This window comes from Tenebrio molitor, chromosome 1 (assembly GCF_963966145.1).
Source record: "Tenebrio molitor chromosome 1, icTenMoli1.1, whole genome shotgun sequence".
NCBI lineage: Eukaryota > Metazoa > Arthropoda > Insecta > Coleoptera > Tenebrionidae > Tenebrio > Tenebrio molitor.
The window spans coordinates 1,813,255-1,832,008 of record NC_091046.1 but is presented as its reverse complement, the minus strand read 5'-3'; the positions used below and the strand labels follow the sequence as shown (position 1 = coordinate 1,832,008).

At 38.6% G+C, this 18,754-nt stretch overlaps 1 protein-coding gene across 6 annotated transcripts in view; it reads right to left on the bottom strand.

Annotated features, from left to right (window-relative positions):
* Positions 1-18,325, bottom strand: part of LOC138127644 (band 7 protein AGAP004871) — a 41,200-nt gene extending 22,875 nt beyond the window's left edge. Inside the window, exons 1-3 of one of the 6 annotated variants that reach the window (XM_069043695.1) lie at positions 18,012-18,325; positions 12,924-13,023; positions 12,780-12,797 (exon numbers count right to left, since the gene is read on the bottom strand). In XM_069043695.1, coding sequence (XP_068899796.1) covers positions 12,780-12,797; positions 12,924-12,990 — 85 coding nt within the window. In that variant the 5' untranslated portion in view covers positions 12,991-13,023; positions 18,012-18,325. Of the gene's footprint in view, positions 1-1,958; positions 2,037-12,779; positions 12,798-12,923; positions 13,024-18,011 lie in introns of those variants that run through there. The other 5 variants (XM_069043700.1, XM_069043706.1, XM_069043715.1 and 2 more) reach the window with 5 other exon arrangements.
* Between the last annotated feature and the right edge of the window lie 429 nt (positions 18,326-18,754).

Genomic DNA, 18,754 nt, shown 5'->3' with positions numbered 1-18,754 from the left:
CCACAAACTCTATTTATGTATGAGACACTTTTTAGACAACTCCCTTGAGAATTTTTGTAAACTGGTCGCAAAAACGCTGTTTTTATTCGTCCATATCTTACAAAATTTATTAAATTAAAAATTTAAAACACAAATTTCCTCTGAAAACTTCCACGTTAAACCGAGAGTTTACCTCACACGACTCAATAACTTCTGGAAATGTTTGCCTAAGGGAATAAAATACCGCACAGTGAAAAAACATTTTAAGTAGGTTCTGAAGATAAGTTTTTCAAAAACAAACCGACGTCAAAGTTTGTAAAGCTCTACCTAAAAATTCGATTAAACTGACAAAATTGGATAAAGTCAACACAGATAAAAAATTACACCGCACACGATATTGCATTATCATTTATCAGTATTTGGTTCGCCTCGGGTTCAGAGTTCACCCCCTTTCACAATTCCCAGAACCAGCCACCCTTCCCAGATATGAATTAATCCCCGATACATCACATCTAAGAGCATTAATATCGAATGGCGCTCCCTGACAGTGGAACCCGGAACCTTTCCTCATTACGCCCCCGATACATTATTGAGCATTCCTGTAGCGATTTATTCGTTTATTTGCGTTAAACTTTAATCGCGTCATTACATTGTTCGGTTAATTAACATGTGTTGCCTTGAGGGGCAGGAATGCCACCCCATCGATCGCAGTTGCAAAGTAATTTCCCTAATTACCGTCAGGTACGACGCGGGGTGGGGCGAGAGCGCCCCGTGGGGACCGGCGATTTCCATTAGCGCTTTTTGCGGAGACCCAAACCGCCCGCATTAGATAAGGGGCAGACGTTCAAAGTCCCCGGATTAATTGATACGAGTTTATCTTCAAACGGCGGGCTTCAAAGGGCGCGCGAGGGGCATATTAAAATCGTCCGGGCGGCGGCGTCACGCACGGCCCCTTTCCGGGCCGATTCTGTTCCATTTTTAATATCCGCCGGAAGGATGTCCGCGCTAATGGGGCCTGACGCAACAGGTAAGCGGCGGCGGAAAAATCGGCCGCCGAAATTACTCCGGGAAGATAATGTATTGAGCGCGATCGGAAAGATAAATTAATAAGCTTGACGGATTTTCCGGGGAGCGGTTTTTCCGGGAGGAATCCGTGCCGATTTGAAATTCAAATCCGGTCCTGGTTCAATATTTACACAGTCGTGGCCGACAAAAAATCAATTGGACAGGGACGAATTAGAAAACAATCGGAAAGGACGAAGGATGTGGCACGTGATATTGACACTGACGCTAGTCTGGACGGGAGGGGAGGGCTAACGAACGTGATGAGTACGGTCCTGAACCGATTTGGCGAGCTTTCGGTTTGGTTACGCAAAGAGACAAAAAACAGTCATTATTACTATTATTGTGTTTTTTTTGTAATTTAGTTGAGGGGGCGGCAGCTCCGGTAGAAACAGAAATGATAAACTCATTAGCAATAAAAGCTCAGGAAAGCTCCGTCCTCCCTGGAGACCTCCCGCTTAATTTCCCCTCGCCTCGGAGGGCTAAAAGTTCGAATTAGTTGTTAACCTCAATTAATTTCGTTGTAACCTGGTCAGCCGTCACCCTGAGCCGCCCCCGCGCCGCCCGGCCATAAATTCCATTTCCGCCGCACTGGGTGGCGGCGTCTGTTGATATTTCAGCCCCCGTACGTCGAAATTCGACGGCGACTCAATTTCACCAGGGATTGAAAGCTTGGGGGGGTGAAAAAAACTAGATCTAGCCGGCGAGCTGTCACGACCGCAGAGTAAACACAGACAAGATCGCATCACCCTGCGTTTATCGAGTGGGCCGCGGCGTGACGTCACCGCGGAGACGTCATCACGTAGTAAACTAGACGAGTCGGGGAAAGCTCGAATGGGCGAGCTTTCGGGGGCGGCGGCCGCCTCGTCACAACGACACACCGAGACAAGCCATGCAAACAAACAAACAAGACTGACCTTCTGTCATAATTAAGTAAAGCGCTTTCAACAATGGGGAAGCGCAGCGTGCCCTGACGGGAGCACGTTTCAGGACTGTGTGAGGCGAAAGCTCGCAGGCGGCGAGCTTGCGGAGGGAGCCGAGCGCAGGCGGCGGCCGTCGAACGGGACAATCCCGATTTATCGGCGGAAATGATAGTGTCAAAGACGGGGGCGGCGAGATATCCGCGATCGGGAGTTGAGCTCGGAGCTTTCTTTTCGCAAATTGGGGCCGGGATCGAACGGTGAGCAGAGGTTGGCGGCGATCCGGCACGTGTTGGTCGCGGCGGGGCTGGAATTCGGCAATTTCTTTTCAACGTTGCACAAAAAATTGATTATTAGGAATTCCCGGTCCCGAGGGAATTTAATCATCCAGAATTATTGGACCTCGTTCTTCCACGATGTGACGCCGAAATGCCAGTTTTTAGGAGGCTGGGAGCGGCGACTCGTCACTCGGGGGCGGCGGCTGAAGCCACAAAGAGGCGGTCCCAGCGACAAATTTATCGAATTAAAGACATACTAGATTATGTCATTAAGAGTAGAAGTGAGTCTTTTTGTGCTAAGCCCAGAGATTGAAGACCGAGGCGAAGTTGAGGTTGGCAACTGGGCGAAGCACAAAAAGACTTCTACTCCTAGGATTTGTGAAGGGAAGACAAACAGAAACATTGCTTCGAAAATAACTACAGAATCGATAATCAAATTAAGGCCAGTTCTCCGCGCTTAAATCTAGGTAATATAAATATTTGTAGAAGAAAGCACCAACAAAAGTAAGAAAGAGCCAGCAAGGCACGGGTCGATGAGTCGCCATTAAAGGTTTTTCAATCCATCACGAGCCAATACTCCACTTAAACTGTCGTTCACCCATTAGAACGCCATAACGATAATACAACGTATTGACACAACGTATCTAAACAGTCATTTATTTGTTTACAAATTATGAAAACGTGTAAAACGCGTAAACTCCAAACAACAGTACTCCAGTTTCGGAAAGTCATTTGCCTCCGCTCCATCGCCGGAAAAATATTTTCCGACGCATTTTCTTTATTTTCGATCCAGCCTGATTAATAATTAACAAAAAGTTCTCGTTTTCGATTAATTAGAGCCCAACGACGGCGAACGTAACGCAAACAAATCGATAAATCTATTTGCTCCTTTTTTAAAAATTCATAACACTTAACTTGTCCAGGAAAAAATTCCACATATTAAATTGGAAATAATATTTTTCGTAATGACAAAATCGAACCAATGAATAATGGAGCGAACGATCACGCGAAATTTGTCGGGGATTGTTAATTAAGAAATTCACGTTTGGCGGATTTGCCATTAAGTTATTCATCGAGTTCTTCAATGTTTAATAACCTCAAGGCGGCCATAATTACTTGGCTGGGTCTTAAAGAAGGTCCCAACTCGCTCGGCCGGTTTATTGTTAAACGAATTACACCGAAGCTTAAATATTTCGGATTAATCTATTTATAGAAGGGGTGGCGGAAAGTACTAATTAAGCGGGGTCCTCCACGCACTAACCCCCACGGCTCGATCGAAACGGAGGAATTTGCTCGGGTCCGCCGGACCCAACTGTACTTATCGAAAGAGATTTCAATTGGAAGGTGTGGGCGGATATTAATTTTAGTACTGGAGGAATTCCGCAGGACGAGTGAATTTTGTTATTGACGCTTCTGTGATGATAATTAGCTTTAACAATTAAGCCGCCCCCTTACATCCACCGACATGCAAATGCGAGCTTTTAAGCACTTTGACGGGGGCCAGTGCAAACAAGGATTGATTAGCCTTAACCTTACATATCATGTTGAAGCATTCACCCTCACTGAACTAAGTCAGACAAATGTCAATAAATCCGCCAATCAGGACCGGTCGCCGCGTTAAACCACGTCGGTATAGGTTTCCCATTAGGCGAGCTTACACTAACCCCTGAATAATTCCCACATAATTCGCATCAATTATGCACCTTTCCTGTCATTTCGGCGGTCTTTTATTTTATTATTCATTAATTATGACGAGGTTTTTGCCTTCAAAAGGTACCCCTCAATTATGTATCGAAGGCTGAAAGTGAAAATTAAAGAAAATATTATTAGGACAAATTTTGTCATAGCACTCTGCAAGAGTTAAGAGAAGGAATGTGGGCTTTTAAAAAGTGGTGGAGGCGCCGGGATATTTTGTAAAGGTTGATGATGTCTATGTTTCATTCTGAAACCAACGAAATCTCCGTTTTTATTCGAGCTATGTCAAATCTAACAACTACGTTCTAGAGATGTAACAGTGACAAATCATGTACAATTTTTTATGTAACATTTTTTTAAAATACCAAAAAACAAATATAGTTTGCAAAAGTGGTGAACGCGTCAAGATGTTCCCTTAGACAATCCCCTGAATAATTCCTCCCTAATCCACATGAATTTAGGACTTTGCCAACGCATTCCTGTCATCTTTGCTCTGTAACCTAACCCTCACTCCTCCCCAATGCTTTACCGAAAATGAAAAAGTAAAAATACAAAAGAATTCGATCAAATAAGAAATAAGATTTGTAGATTTAATTATGATGAATCCAAAACAAAAATTGCATGATATTATCTTCAGTATTAATAAAGAAATTCAAATAAATTTTGTACAAATGGTGGAGGCGCCGGGATATTTTGTAAAAGTTGATGAAATACCTGTTTTATTCGAGCTAAATTAAATCTGTAAGCTGCATCTGACAGATGTAACAGTGACGAATGGAATGCAAAAAACTGCACAATGCTGTCTTGAGTATTAGCCAGGAAAACTAATTTTATATTTTGCAACAATGGTGGAGGCGCCGGGATATTTTTTAAATTCAAACCAACAAATTCTTTGTTTTTTTTTTTTGAGTTAAACCAAATCTAAAAACTGTGCTTTGTAGCACATCATATCATATTGTTTACTAATCCTCCCTAATTTATATTAACCACCTCAGAAATTTCCTGTCATTTTTATTCCTTAGAAAACCACTCCTTCCTTCAATTTTGAACCGAAAACTTGAAATGAAAATGAAAAAAGTATATCAAATTAAAACATGCATTTTGTAGATCCACTTATCTATTATCAGTATAGAAAAAATCGCACGATTCTACCGTGCTATCGAAAGTAAAAATAATCGAGATGGCCATGATTAATACACTTCCAGTTGGCAGTACGTAAAAATTTAATTCTAATGTCATCAGATATCGTTAATTACAATAGTAACTTTCATTCCGGACGTTCAAGACACTTACCAACAACTTACCTTGATTATTTTGTATCAAAAACAGGCCTGGCAAGGTCATTTGAAAACATGAAGCGAAGAGAGTATGTTTGGAAGCTGAAGGCAGACATTTCGAACATTTACTCTAGTTCGTAAATACGATTGGAGCTCCTCATGATTTTTTTTTACAACCGACAGGTCACACATAATGCACACCTTTATGAAAATCAAGATTTCAACGTTCTCAAAATCACTAACCTAACTTTTAAGACTGACATTTGATACTTGAAATTTTACCGAATTACCAACTGAAATTTTTGGTCACAGCCAACTCTAATTTTTTTTTTTTTATCTCACGGTATTTTCAGAATTAAATGAGACAAGGAAATGTAATTTTTTAAAATGGTGGATGCGCCGAGATATAAGAACTAATGAAATTTTTATTTCCATTTGAGCTGGATTAAAAGAAAAATTTTTGTTTATAGATTTAATGGTGACGACTCAATTGTAAAAAACTGCATAAAGTTAATAAAGAAAACTAGGTGTTTTTTTTTTAAATGATGGAAACGCCGGGATATGTTTTCTACTAAACCACCGCTATTTCTGTTATTGTTTGAGCCAGTTTAAATCTAAAAGCCGTGTTTCGTAGATTTAGTAGTGACAAATGTGATGCAACAAAATGCATGATCCTATTCTATATTTTTAACGAAGAAAATTTCAAACATATGTAATACAAAACGGATACTTTTTGATCGAAATTTCTGAATAATTCCTCCCTAATTCGCATCAATTATGTACCTTTCTTGTCATTTCGTCGATCTTTTATTTTATTATTCATTAATGATCGCCCGATTTTTGCTTTCAAAAGCTACCCCTCAATTATCGAAGGCTGGAAGTAAAGCTTAAAGCAAATATTATTACAACAAATTTGATCACTGCATACTGCAGATCTAACCAAAAACCAGAACTCTGCAAAAGTTGAGAAAAGGAATTTGGTTTTTTAAAATAAATAAATTCTGTCAACTGTATCTTACAGATTTAATAGTGACGAATGTAATGCAAGAAACTGCACGATGCTGTCTTGAGTATTAGCCAAGAAAACTAATATTATATTTTGCAACAATGGTGGAGGCGCCGGGATATTTTTTTAAATGAAACCAACAAATTCTTTATTTTCGTTTGAGTTAAATAAAATCTGAAAACTGTGTTTTGTAGATTCATAAGTGACGAATTGAATGCAAGAAATCGCATAATTGTATCTTTAGCGCTGATTAAGAAAAATTTCGAAACGTACATTCCGCTAAAATCGTATTCTTTACTGACCCTCCCACCCTAATTTATATTAATTAAGCATCACCCCAGAAAATTTCTGTCCTCTTTGCTCCCTACAAAACCATTCCTCCCTACAATTTTGAGCCGAAAGCTTGAAACGAAAATGAAAAAAAAGTGTTTTCTAAATCTAATTAAAAATGGTGGAGGCGCCAGGATAATTTAAATCTGAAACCAACAAAATCCCTGTTCTTATTTCAGCTAGGTCAAATCTAAGAACTACGTTCTAGAGATCTAACACTACACAATTTTATCTGTATCATTATTTAATGAAATACCAAAAACCAGTATGTCTTGCAAAAGTGGTAAAGGCGTCAAAATATTCCCTTAGACAATCCCCTGAATAATTCCTCCCTAATCCGCATGAATTTAGGCCTTTCCCGACGCATTCCTGTCATCTTTGCTCCGTAACCTAACCCTCATTCCGCTCCAATGCTTTACCGAAAATGCAAAGTAAAAATTCAAAAGAATTAGATCAAATAAGAAATGGGATTTGTAGATTTACTGACAATGAATCCAAAACAAAAATTGCATGGTACTATCTTGAGTATTAATTAAGAAAATTCAAATTTACTTTTTCTAGAAATGGTGGAGGCGCCGGGATTTGTTTTCTACAAAACCACCGCTATTTCCGTTATTGTTTGAGTCAGTTTAAATCTAAAACCTGTGTTTCGTAGATTTAGTAGTGACAAATCTGGCACAACAAAATGCACAACTCTATCTGTATTTTGAACGAAGAAAATAAATTTCAAATATTTGTTGTACAAAAAGGGTAATACTTTTGGTAGAAATTACTGAATAATTCCTCCCTAATTACATCAATCATCCACGTCACGAGCAAATCTCTGTTGTTTACAAAGTCTTCTGGTTGTAACTGATGGCTAGCACAATATTTGCTCTCAAAAAACACATTCTAATTTTATACAAACAGCTCGAAGTGAAAATTAAAAAAAAAAAAATTGTGAAAATGCAAGAATTTTGAACAAGAATTATAGTTATTTATTATACAAGACGATAAAATTGTATTTTATCTTCGAGAAGATAATAAAATTTTATCGTCGTGTATAATATTCTATTTTTTCCTATAGCATTTGTATTTTATTGCTAAAACATTTTTTTTTAAATCATTACTAATCGTGTCAGGTTTTAAAATCTCTTAGTATGAGCGTTTTTAGGGTAATAGAAAAAATAAATTACTTTATCTATCCTTGCGGTTAAAATGCTACTTGACCTTTTGATCTGAATAGATAAAAGCACACTTTAACAACTGCTATTGAAAAAAGTAATGTCTTTGAAAAGAATTGAAAAATTAATATTTTGCAAAAAATGGTGGAGGCGCCGGGATTTTTTTTACATTAGCTAATTCCAAAAAATCTCTGTTCAGGATAGATCGAATCTACTGACTGTGTTTCCTATATTTAACAATGACGAATCGAATGCAAAAAACTGCATAGCCGTATCTCCACTCTTAATTAAGTAAATTTCCAACATAACAGTTAGCAAAAATGTTGCATGGACCAGAATATTCTTCCAGTAAAAATGATACTGAATCCCTCCCTAATTTGCATCCATTGGGCACCACCCCAAAAATTCCTGCAATTATTTTCCCCACCCCCGAAATCTCTAAGTAAAAATAAAAAAATCGTTACCCTGCTGATACATGGGGGCCGTGGAAGTCGTCGACAGACTGCTGGTCCGCGAAGCCTTGGTTACGCTCACCATGGCACCCCGACGTTCACTAATCAACCCCCAACGAGCTCCTCGTCCACTACTCTCACAATAACACGTGTACTTGGGCCTAACGAGCGCGAACTAATCACGACGCAAAGTTTTCTTCGGCGCTCATTACCTTCAATAATTCATTGATTACAATCCAATTCGACGAATGTCTATGATTAAAGACCCACCAATGGTTCATAATTTACGTGATGGTTTCATTGATTTTATTTGCGTCGTTAGCGCGCACTCGGCTTATGAAATCCGTAATGGGACCAGAGCTATGGGTGGTCCCATTGCAATATGTGTAATTGCAGTGTGGGAGCGCCCCTTTCGGATGACTTCATTACGCTAATTTGACCGAAACAAGTTGCACTCACGGCCGGAGAAATTTTAACCACCTGAAAACGAAGCTCACGGTTTGGGGTTCTGTAACTGTTAATGATTCGGTGCATATTTAATGGCGGCTGGGGCGACTCAAGGGTCGATATCGAGACCAATAATCTTCATTGATATTTAATACAATGATTAAAAATAATCTGTCCATCTGATGTTCTCACTATTTACAAATCATATTAATAGAAAATACCCATAAAAGATAATTTTAGATTTGAGTAAAGCAATAAAATTTTGTGGATTGTGTGGTAAAGATTCTGGGTAGAGTTTTTATGACATCTAGCCTTGATCTATTGATCTGTTAGTGTAAAAATAAAACGAACAAAGAAGTTTTTTTAATGAAACGGAATCATTCGTTGATTTCAGATTTTTCAGGGACCAGAATACATTTGTAAAAAATTCGCTTGGCACTTTATCTCCATTTACCTCAACAGTAGAAATGAGAATAGCCGAATTAAAAGATTTTTTTTCAGCGAATCGACGCACTTCAGCAGCGTCCCACCAAATGCATTAGCACAGAAACCGATGAACCTCTCTCGCATTTTAATTTCCTTTTGTATTTTACTCGGCATTGGACCTACATTCCCAGTTAATTCCAGCTAATGTATACACTTTTGAAAACAACCTCAAATCCTTCATAAATAATTGTAAACAGGTTTTACCGCGACCTGAATAGCATTTTGTTCCGTGTGCATACCTCGTTAATTTTCATATTATCCCCCATGTTTTGCAACCCCATTAAAATATTCTAGCTGGGGTGTAGTTCACCGAATTATACAAATTATTGTTTGTATTATGCTTTGACACCACACTGATGCGTAATTCAGATTGCAACGGATGAAGTGAGTGTTGAATAAAGCGTAAATGGATGCCAGTCTTGTTTTGCTGTTAAAAACCAACATTTGGGCAATTGGAGGATGCATAAATTTTTGGTTGGACTTTCTGGCACGCTTCTCGCTGTTAAAAGGAATGCGTTTTGATTTGAGTGAGTCTCAGTTGTCGGCAACAACTCTAAATATTTTGAAATTCGGTTCCAATAAGTGTCAATTAGGTTGGTGGAAGTTGGCACAACATACGTTTCTCTTTTAGCTTTATAGGCGATTTTGAAGTGATTTGCTACGATGCTTTCATCGAGCAAATTGGTACAGTTCCAAGATCAGATGTAATCATTTTTAAAATAATTTTTGATGAGGTACCGATATAGAGATTCGACCGAGGTTTACCACTTGTGTAGATGGGAAAACTTCTAATTGATTTTAGCTTGCTGCGAACGATTTTACCGTGATGCGAACGATTTTACCGTGATGCGAACGATTTTAGCGTGATGCGAACGATTTTTGCGTGTCGCATGAAACTAATTCACTGCCCCGGAATAAAATGTATGTGGTGCGCCTAAAGAAGTTTTCACTTCAAAAATAAAAAATAACTGTAACATGTTCAGCAGAGGAATTATGTGTATAGATTTTTTATTTGAAAGTTTTTCAGCTCTCAGATTATCAAAACTTTTACAAAGAACAAAATTAGACACATCATCCAAATAGTTCAGCAATTGTCGTAATTGAGAGAGAACTTGTTACCATTACGCGCTAAAAATAGAACAATCGATTTACTTGATAATAATATTCAATAACAGTTTCTCGGTTTCCATGTTCTTGGACATTTGTAATTCTTGTTTCAATATCTTTTTAATCTTTCATGTACATATTTTTAAAAGTTTTTCGTTTCTGGCTTTCACGGTGTACCTTCTCATTACCTTTGTATACATTGTGGAGCAATTTGACATCATTGGAATAAATTGTTTTTGGAATATTTATAACCACACAATTTGGTTTTGGTATATGTAACAGCGTCTATTACGTAAATGTCAAATATAATAGAATTCCATGAAATATCTAGTAAAATATAAAAGCTATGGAATATTTAAATGGTCTCTGACAAATTATTTTACCATTGCTCCAAATAAAAGTGGTACATTAAATTTAGATTATTATTTGTTAGGAATTCATCAAGATACTGGCGAAAAAAATTGGATCAAAGTTTTTCAAATTCTCCAAACAATAAAATACGAAAGCAAAATAATGATATCTCCAGTTATAGCAAATTTAAGTACGTTTTGTCGATCTAATTGTAACAAATTCATTGCAAACAACTGTATGATTCTATTTTTTGTAAATCAATTTGCAATACATATTTTCTCTGTAAAACTAACAATATCTATTATTTTTTTTAATTACATATATGAAATACCGAAAGTGTGTTTTGTAAATCTCGTTGTCACGAATCCAATACAAAACACTGCAATAATATACAGGGTGACTTTGAAAATTGTGCAGATATTTTAACCAATGGTAGAACTCCAAAATAGGTAACGATTGAGCCAATAGTGCCTTATACAAACGTTGATATTTTTCTAGAAAAAGGGGCTAAAATTTTTCAAAAAAATTTGGCAGCCGCTGAATTTTATGAAAAAAATGGGTTAAAAAAATCATAGTATACGAAAACCGACTTGGTTTTGATCTATGGCGAAGCCCGTGGACGTTCAAAGCTAGCTTGGCAAATCTACAGTGAAAGGTTTCCTCAAAAGATACTTCCCAATGCATGAAACCTTTGTAAACGTTGCGCAGCATCTTCGTGATTTCGGGCGTTTCGAAATGAATAAGCGCCACGAGAAGAAACTAAATCAAATCTAAAAACGTTTCTATTTCTCCTATCTATCCTAAGAAAATTGCAAATTCATTTTTCAGAATTGGTGAAGGCGCCGGAATATTATTTTCGAAATCTGACAATATTTCTGTCATTTTTTTCAAAATGGAAAAACTTTCTTTTTTTTCAACGTGCAAACCAAGAACAATAAATCTTGGTCGGTACCAAGAGCAAATAATAAATTCTACCTAACTGCTGCGTGTATTTAATTTTTCCTGTTCTCCACTATCATTAAATCTATAACAAGTTGTTGTTGGCGACCATAAAATCCCTCAATACAAATTTTCACCTTCTAGAATTGTTGCTAAGTGGTAAATACGATCATAAATCATTTCCGAAAACCACAATCTTGATTATTTTTGTCAAAATAAAAAAATTACAATGAGTAGTAGGACTAGTGGGGACTTTTGAGAGAAAAAATGTCCGGTGCTGCGGCTGGGTCGTGTGACTCTCGCGGGTCATCGCGGCCGCCGCCCCAAACCAATATTTGAGGGTAATTACCATTGATATACATGAGAACAGTTGGATCGGTGAAGTTTCCTCGCAGAAAGCTCCAATTCAATCCGCTCCCAATCTCATCATCAAATAGCCTCGAGAATGTAAATCTTCGCAAGTCGGAGTGCCTCCTCGACGGGGCCAAGATAACAAGCCGATCCCGCCGCCTCCGGATCAATTAACACGCGGGGGCCACAACCGTCTCCGGCCGCCCTCCATCCAACACCGCATGCACCAGACGTCACAGTGTTAAGTGAAACTACCGCACTAGACTAAGTGAAACGGTTCAAGATGCACAGACATGCGTGTATTTTTGTTGGTTTTTGGTAAACACCGGCGTGACGGCGTTGGGGTGGTAATGGCGATATCGAACCGATAATTGGGGCCCGGATAGAACCGCTTTCCTCCACCCCGAATTGGATTTTAATTTTTAATTTGTTGCCCGGACCGAAATAGACGAATTAACTTGTCAGCTGGGTCGGAGGCGGCATGAGGTATAATTAAGGCGGCGGCGGAACCAACAAGAAAAAATGCATCACCAGACGGAAGGAAAAGAAAAAAATGTGTAGATTTTCTGAAATTTTTTCAAAATCAAAAAATTAAGTTATGTGACTTGTATTTAGTCTATTCTAGACTGCTACGCTGAGTGTTAGTACAATGAAAACAGTAGAGGGGGTGTCTGATTGGTTGTTGGTGTCTTTTGGTGCAAAACAAAGAGGTACTTGGTAAAAATTTCGAAATTGTAGTTTTTCGAAAAAAATTTTCAAAAGCTCCAGACTCGGAAGTTTTCTGTCTTTTGGAAAAGCTCCTCGTCTTGGCGTGAAGTGTCCCCTTAAATTTCCCCAACAAAACAAAACAAAGCCGTCGGAGCACCTACACAAGCTCCAACAAATCTAGAAGCTTCTACCAATTGATACATAAAAGCTCTCTTGAACTTTACTCACCCTGTCCCCGTTCCTGCGCTACAAAAGAAAAATAAAAAGTTGTACTTAAACCGCCAACCAAAACCTATCTAATGGGTCACTGGTCTACTGGGCACGTCACAGGGTGCGTCATCACCCCTATCTCTACTACATTCAAATTCTCACCTCCGAAGACGTGCTTGGCGAAGTCCTCCGTGCTCGCCTGATGTCCGTTGGTGACGGCGGTCGACATGTCGGGAGCTATCTTCACTTCCGTTGACGCCACCTACGGAGCAAATTGTTTTAGTCCGGCTCTGACGTGTTTGCGGTGGCGGCTTAATTACGAGGGTCGCTAACCTCGTTACGGCGCGGGTGAGACGGCTCGAAATAATATTTCAGTTCATTTTTTCTGTGGACTTTTCGCCGGGAAATGTTGCCGCGAATGGGGGCGGTAAATGTGTAATCAGGAACCGAGCCGCACCCGACAATCGCACAAGTGGAAATGCGATTAGAGGTTTTTGTGTGCAATGAAAATAATTTAGGAGGAAAAGGCCACGTTACAGCCAGTCGGTGAGATTACAAAAAATTACAACGCGACAGAGAAATTTCTGGTTGGCAAATAATGACAAGAAGAGAACGACAAGAAAGTCGTTTTAGCGGTGGACAGTATGAGATTACACAAAGCTATGTGAGATTACAAAAATAGATCAATTTATGATGACGTTATGTTGATAAAGTCTCTTATAAATTAAATCGTTGGACCACAAAAAATTCTTGACAATGCGAATGAAGATTGTTTCACAAATGAGATTACACAACATTACAAAGTGAAACTGTGAGATTACAACATTAAGAAAATGTCATAAAATTCCATTGTTGGTTTCCACCCGGGAATAAGAGAAATTAGTCTAATCAAGTGAGATTACAAACATTACAAAAATTACTAAAATTATTTCTCTATAGTGTGGAACATAATTACCATAATTTACTCATGAAATTTTAATGGTGGTGGCTGCAAAATTACAATCGCCTAGTCGTAATCTGAGTTTGAGATTGTAATCTAAACCGATTGTGTGAGCTTACAAAACGAGATTCATTTTATGACAATATTAAAATTTCGAAAAAATTCTATGTCCCTAATGATGTGTTCAAAATTAAATTAGATCGTTGGACCAGAAAAAATAAAATTCTTGAAAATGTGAGAGACAACAAATGAGGTTACACAAGATTACAAAGTGAGACTGTGAGATTACAGCATTATAAAATCATAAACTTTCATCGTGATAACCACCGAGAAATATGAGAAATTAATACGTCTGAGATTACAAACATTACAAAAATTACAAAAGTAATTTTTGCAGAGTGTGTATTTATTCTTTAATTTTTAGTAGAAGTGGCCCCAAAATCAGATTTCTTTTATTGTAATCTGAGTTTGAGATTGTAATATCAGCCGATTACGTGAGATTACAAAAATTACACACAACAAACCAAATATTGTTTTGTTTTATTTTAATTCGGTGCAAAAGCCGCCCCTTGTTTCCACCCCCACTGGCGGCTCACCATAAACAACGCCACATTCGCGAGAAGCAAATTACCTCGTGATATACGACAGTGTAATTCTCCGTAGAAATGTTGTCTGTTTATTTTACGACCTCCCGATTAAAAGTACATTTCTGCAAACACTTAACGCCACACCACTCCGATCTATTTCCGTTGCGAAGATATAGAGCGGCGCTTATGACGCAGAAAATATCTCCGGAATTATTTATTTATTGGCGACTTTCAGACACGCTGAAACTTTCACAACGCTCCGTCAACGAGCCTTTCGCGTGACCCTAATTGTTACAATTACAAAGCCAGCTCCGCTTCGGAGCCGATAACGATTTTGTTATTAAATTGATTGAAATAAACAAGACGTTGAATATTTTAAAGGTGAAGCCACACCTGCGGATAGTTGGCCGCGTGGCGCCACTAGTGGACATCACGCGTTAATTAAAACGCGCTCAAAATGAAACCATCCCTTAATTAACAAGTGTGGCGGCCAATAAACGTCAACTTTGACACTCACGAGACAGGCAACAGTCAGGCCGGGAGAAATTCTTTCGGGGGGGATTTTATTGATGGCACGTGAGCAGATGATACAGAGCCACAAATTATTCACCACCTTATCTGCACAGGCCTAGCCTGTTCGGCCTTCCTCTCCACGTGAATTATACGGATCATTACCGAACGAATTTGCTTTATGTATTTTTAAATTGGCAATTAAGGAGGCCTAAACATTTCTGCGAGGGGGCCAGAATTAGAGGACCTGTTTCAATTAAACTTCGACTAATTCGTCCCAGGAAGGACATCCGATCCAGAGACAAACCACAAACTTAAAAACCTTCTTCTTTAAAAATTTACTTCTTCACATCAAACACCATCACAACCAGAAAAGATCTAACTTGTGTCTCTTTGTATTTGCTTTGCCACAGTTGCGGACACGGAATTTTAGACGTCAAATTTACGTCAATTCAAAGTAAGCCAAACTTTATTGTCATTATGATTGACGTTTAAAAGTATTTGACATTTGAAATTTTATTTTTGGCATGTCAATATGATAAAAATTATAAAAATCGAAAGTGAGGTTAGTTGCACCTAAAGCCAATTTTATATTTTTATGTCAATCGAATGACAAGGCGTGTCAAATGAAATCCTGGGCTGAGTAGGCGTTGGAAAAATTAAACCGTTTAAAACAGTGTAAAGTTTGAATTTTCCGCCGTTTGACACGAATGACATTTGTTTATGTTTAATCGGGACATAATTAAACATGATTGTTTTAAGCAAACGGTGTCCTTAGATATTTGTTTCGAGAATAGGAATCATCAAGTTATTCTATTTTTAATGTGTAAAACATTGCAAAGAAAGAAAAAAAAAGAAAAAAGGTTTGGCTCTGAATTTTAGGTTAGCTGTCAGCATGCTCTAATTAATCTACGATTTAAAAAGGCACAACAATTGACGGTTTCCAACGGCTTCCCAGCTCAGGATTTCATTTGAACGCGCGGAGTGATTTTGATGAGTTTGTTATTATGAACATGGTGCTATTTGGATTACGCGGTAGGTAACGTCATAGCAACAGTTTCAACAAAATTTTTCAATCTAGTGTCATTTTAAGTTTTGAAACGAATCGTAACTTCACACATTTAGTTTTTTCGATAAGAAAATTAATGAATCTACAAGTTTTAATACAGATAAGGCCCCTGACATGATTACGGATTCAAAAAAATATATGGACAGCAATGTGAAGGTTTTGTTAAGTGGTGTATGGAGAAACGAGTGGAAAACTACAATGGACGCGCTTTATTGGTTTGTTTGAACGAAAAATCAAGAGGTAATTTTTTACTTTGTGTCCCTAGAGATTTGAAATGTCATTTGATGTTCCTAAAGAGCAAAAAAGGCACTTTAGTCCCTGTTATAAGGAACTCTAGCTTGAAACAACATTCCAAGCTTTCTCCCCGAAAACTTTGTGCAGCCACTGTATTATTATTTAATTTGATACATATTCTTCACTGCCAGCTGTCTGGAAGGAAGCATCGATGTGTCCAACGTTTGAGAAAGGAAACTAGATTGAAATCACGAATTAACAGACCCATTTCATTACCAACCAACTTGTTCAGAGTGCTCCAATCGATCTTGTACTTACTGTAGTGTAAAACCATTTTAACACCACAACAACACGTATTGACAGAAAAACATTTTACTGCTACCATACAACACATTACTGGCTGACAACAAATCAACTCGATGTGGTTCACGACGTTAATGGAAAGCCACGATTTATTTTTTAACGTTGGACACACTGTTTGATTTCCGTCACTAAAGTGCCTGACATGCGGACCTGTCAAAATGAACGTAACATGTTGCTGAATTTCCCGCAATGTCTTCTACTGCAAACTAGTAAAACTGACAACAATGCACTAGACATTGACGCTATTTATAACCTCAAACTTAGAAAAACATAACCTACTTCGACAGACAGCTTTACTAACAAATTAAATGCACAATTTCCATGGCCTCCCATTACGCCAAAACAACATGAATGCATTTTATTTGTAAACGTTTACAATTGAACCTCTGAAGTGCCCCAAGAATCCATTCTGGGACCTCTACTATTCTTCATTTTTTTTAATGACATTCCGAATATTACGCCAAAAAAGTTACAATTTTCTGAAGACCATAAACTACATATAAATTCTTTCGACAACTACAAAAATCTTGAAAATAATCTTTGATTTGCACTCCAGACAATAGACCATAAGATTTAAAAAATTGCTTGAGTTTGAACGCTCATTTTTTGCGAAAGATTCGAGTTAATTTAATTCCCAAGACATCTGGTAAAAACGTCCCGTAGTGATTTCAACTGGCATAACAGATAAGTATCAAGTTTGAACGTGCATAACTGTGGCAATTATTGAACAATATCGATTTTTATGCTACCATTTTAAAGAGAATTTTATTAGCTACGACATGATGTGCAGATGTTGAAAATCTCGCAATTGGTTTAGCAACAGGCGGCTTCAACTCTGTGACGTCATTTGGACTGTTCAGTCGCGCGATCGGACTTTACAACAGCGTTATCGCGAAAAGTAATTTGATGAGCTACAAAAATGTTGGAGGTATTTTGACGCAGTACTAGTGAATTGCGCGATAAAACAATTTGGTATTTAGTTGTTCGCAAAACATGTCGGAATTTTTCTAATATTATTCCAAATGACACATCACTAAAATTAGTCAAATAATAAAAGTAACATTCCCTGGTGCGATCTGGACTGATGCGTCAGTTATTTTTTGTGCAAAACAGAAATTGAAGGAAATATTATTTTTAGAAGAGCGTGGGAACGAAGCGACTCGACTCTTCTTAATAATTAACAATTACAGAATTTGGGTCAATCACTTAGAACTACTTCGAGTTCATAAAAATATTGCTCAACACAAATTGCTTTGACATTCGTCGAGCTCCTGCATATTTGATAGAGTCGGACCTTCCCAAGGCAAAGCAGCTTAGCGGAGCGCTCAAAAGTGGTGAAAAATGAACGACATAACGCGGTGACAAGATCGATCAATCGACGGATCGATGAGGGATTGGGGGCGGCTTTGCAAATTCAGTGAAAATTCAGAGTCCCGTTGTAAAATGACTGGCGGCGGCACACTTACAACGGGAGTGCGTCTGGCGCTCCAAATATAAACGTGGAAAGCGTCCAAATTGAAAATAAAGCCAAAGAAAAACGCACTCACCTTGTTCGACGATCGGGCAATGAGTGCGGTCGCAATCGTGTTCTCGTTTCAGGACGTTGACATCTATGCAGCCGCCTCCAGGATAACGCCGCACAATTTAGCAGAGCTTACGGTGTCAGTGCGGTTGGCCGACTTGTATTTGCCACTCTGTTGTGGCGGCGCAACGCGCAAGCTCGGCGCCGATCGCGTGCCCACAACTTGAAAGCTCCTGAAAAAGGATTTGGTGGCGTCGCAGGCGCGTTTTCCGAAATCGACGGCCTTTTGGAGAGCTCTCGGGGATGCGATACGTACACGTGTCCCGCGAAGAAGGACGCGATTACGCTTTCGTGGGATTAGCGTCGTGTGGGATCTAGCAGATGTGGGACACGCCCCCCGACTGTCTATTGTTCTGGACGCTATGGTAACTGGATACAAGCAAACGGACGCGATGGGTCGGGATTGCGGAGGATGTCAACAAATTTTTGGTTGTGCGGGGTGGACGACCTCGGGGACGGGGCGGTCGATTAGCAAAGGATTTATTATTTATGGGGAGGTCCCGCAGGAGGAGCGGGAAAACGCGACGATTAAGGAGCGGGGTTGTAGTCGTTAGCGTGGCACGTGAATTATTTAGGAGCTTGCAAATTAAAAACGGGTTTTGAGACACTGTGGGATTTTTTCTTCGACTTTTTAATCTAGCTTTTGTACTTTTACACAATTTTTTTTTTTTTTATAGAAGGTACAAAATTTTTAAAGCTATTAAGAAA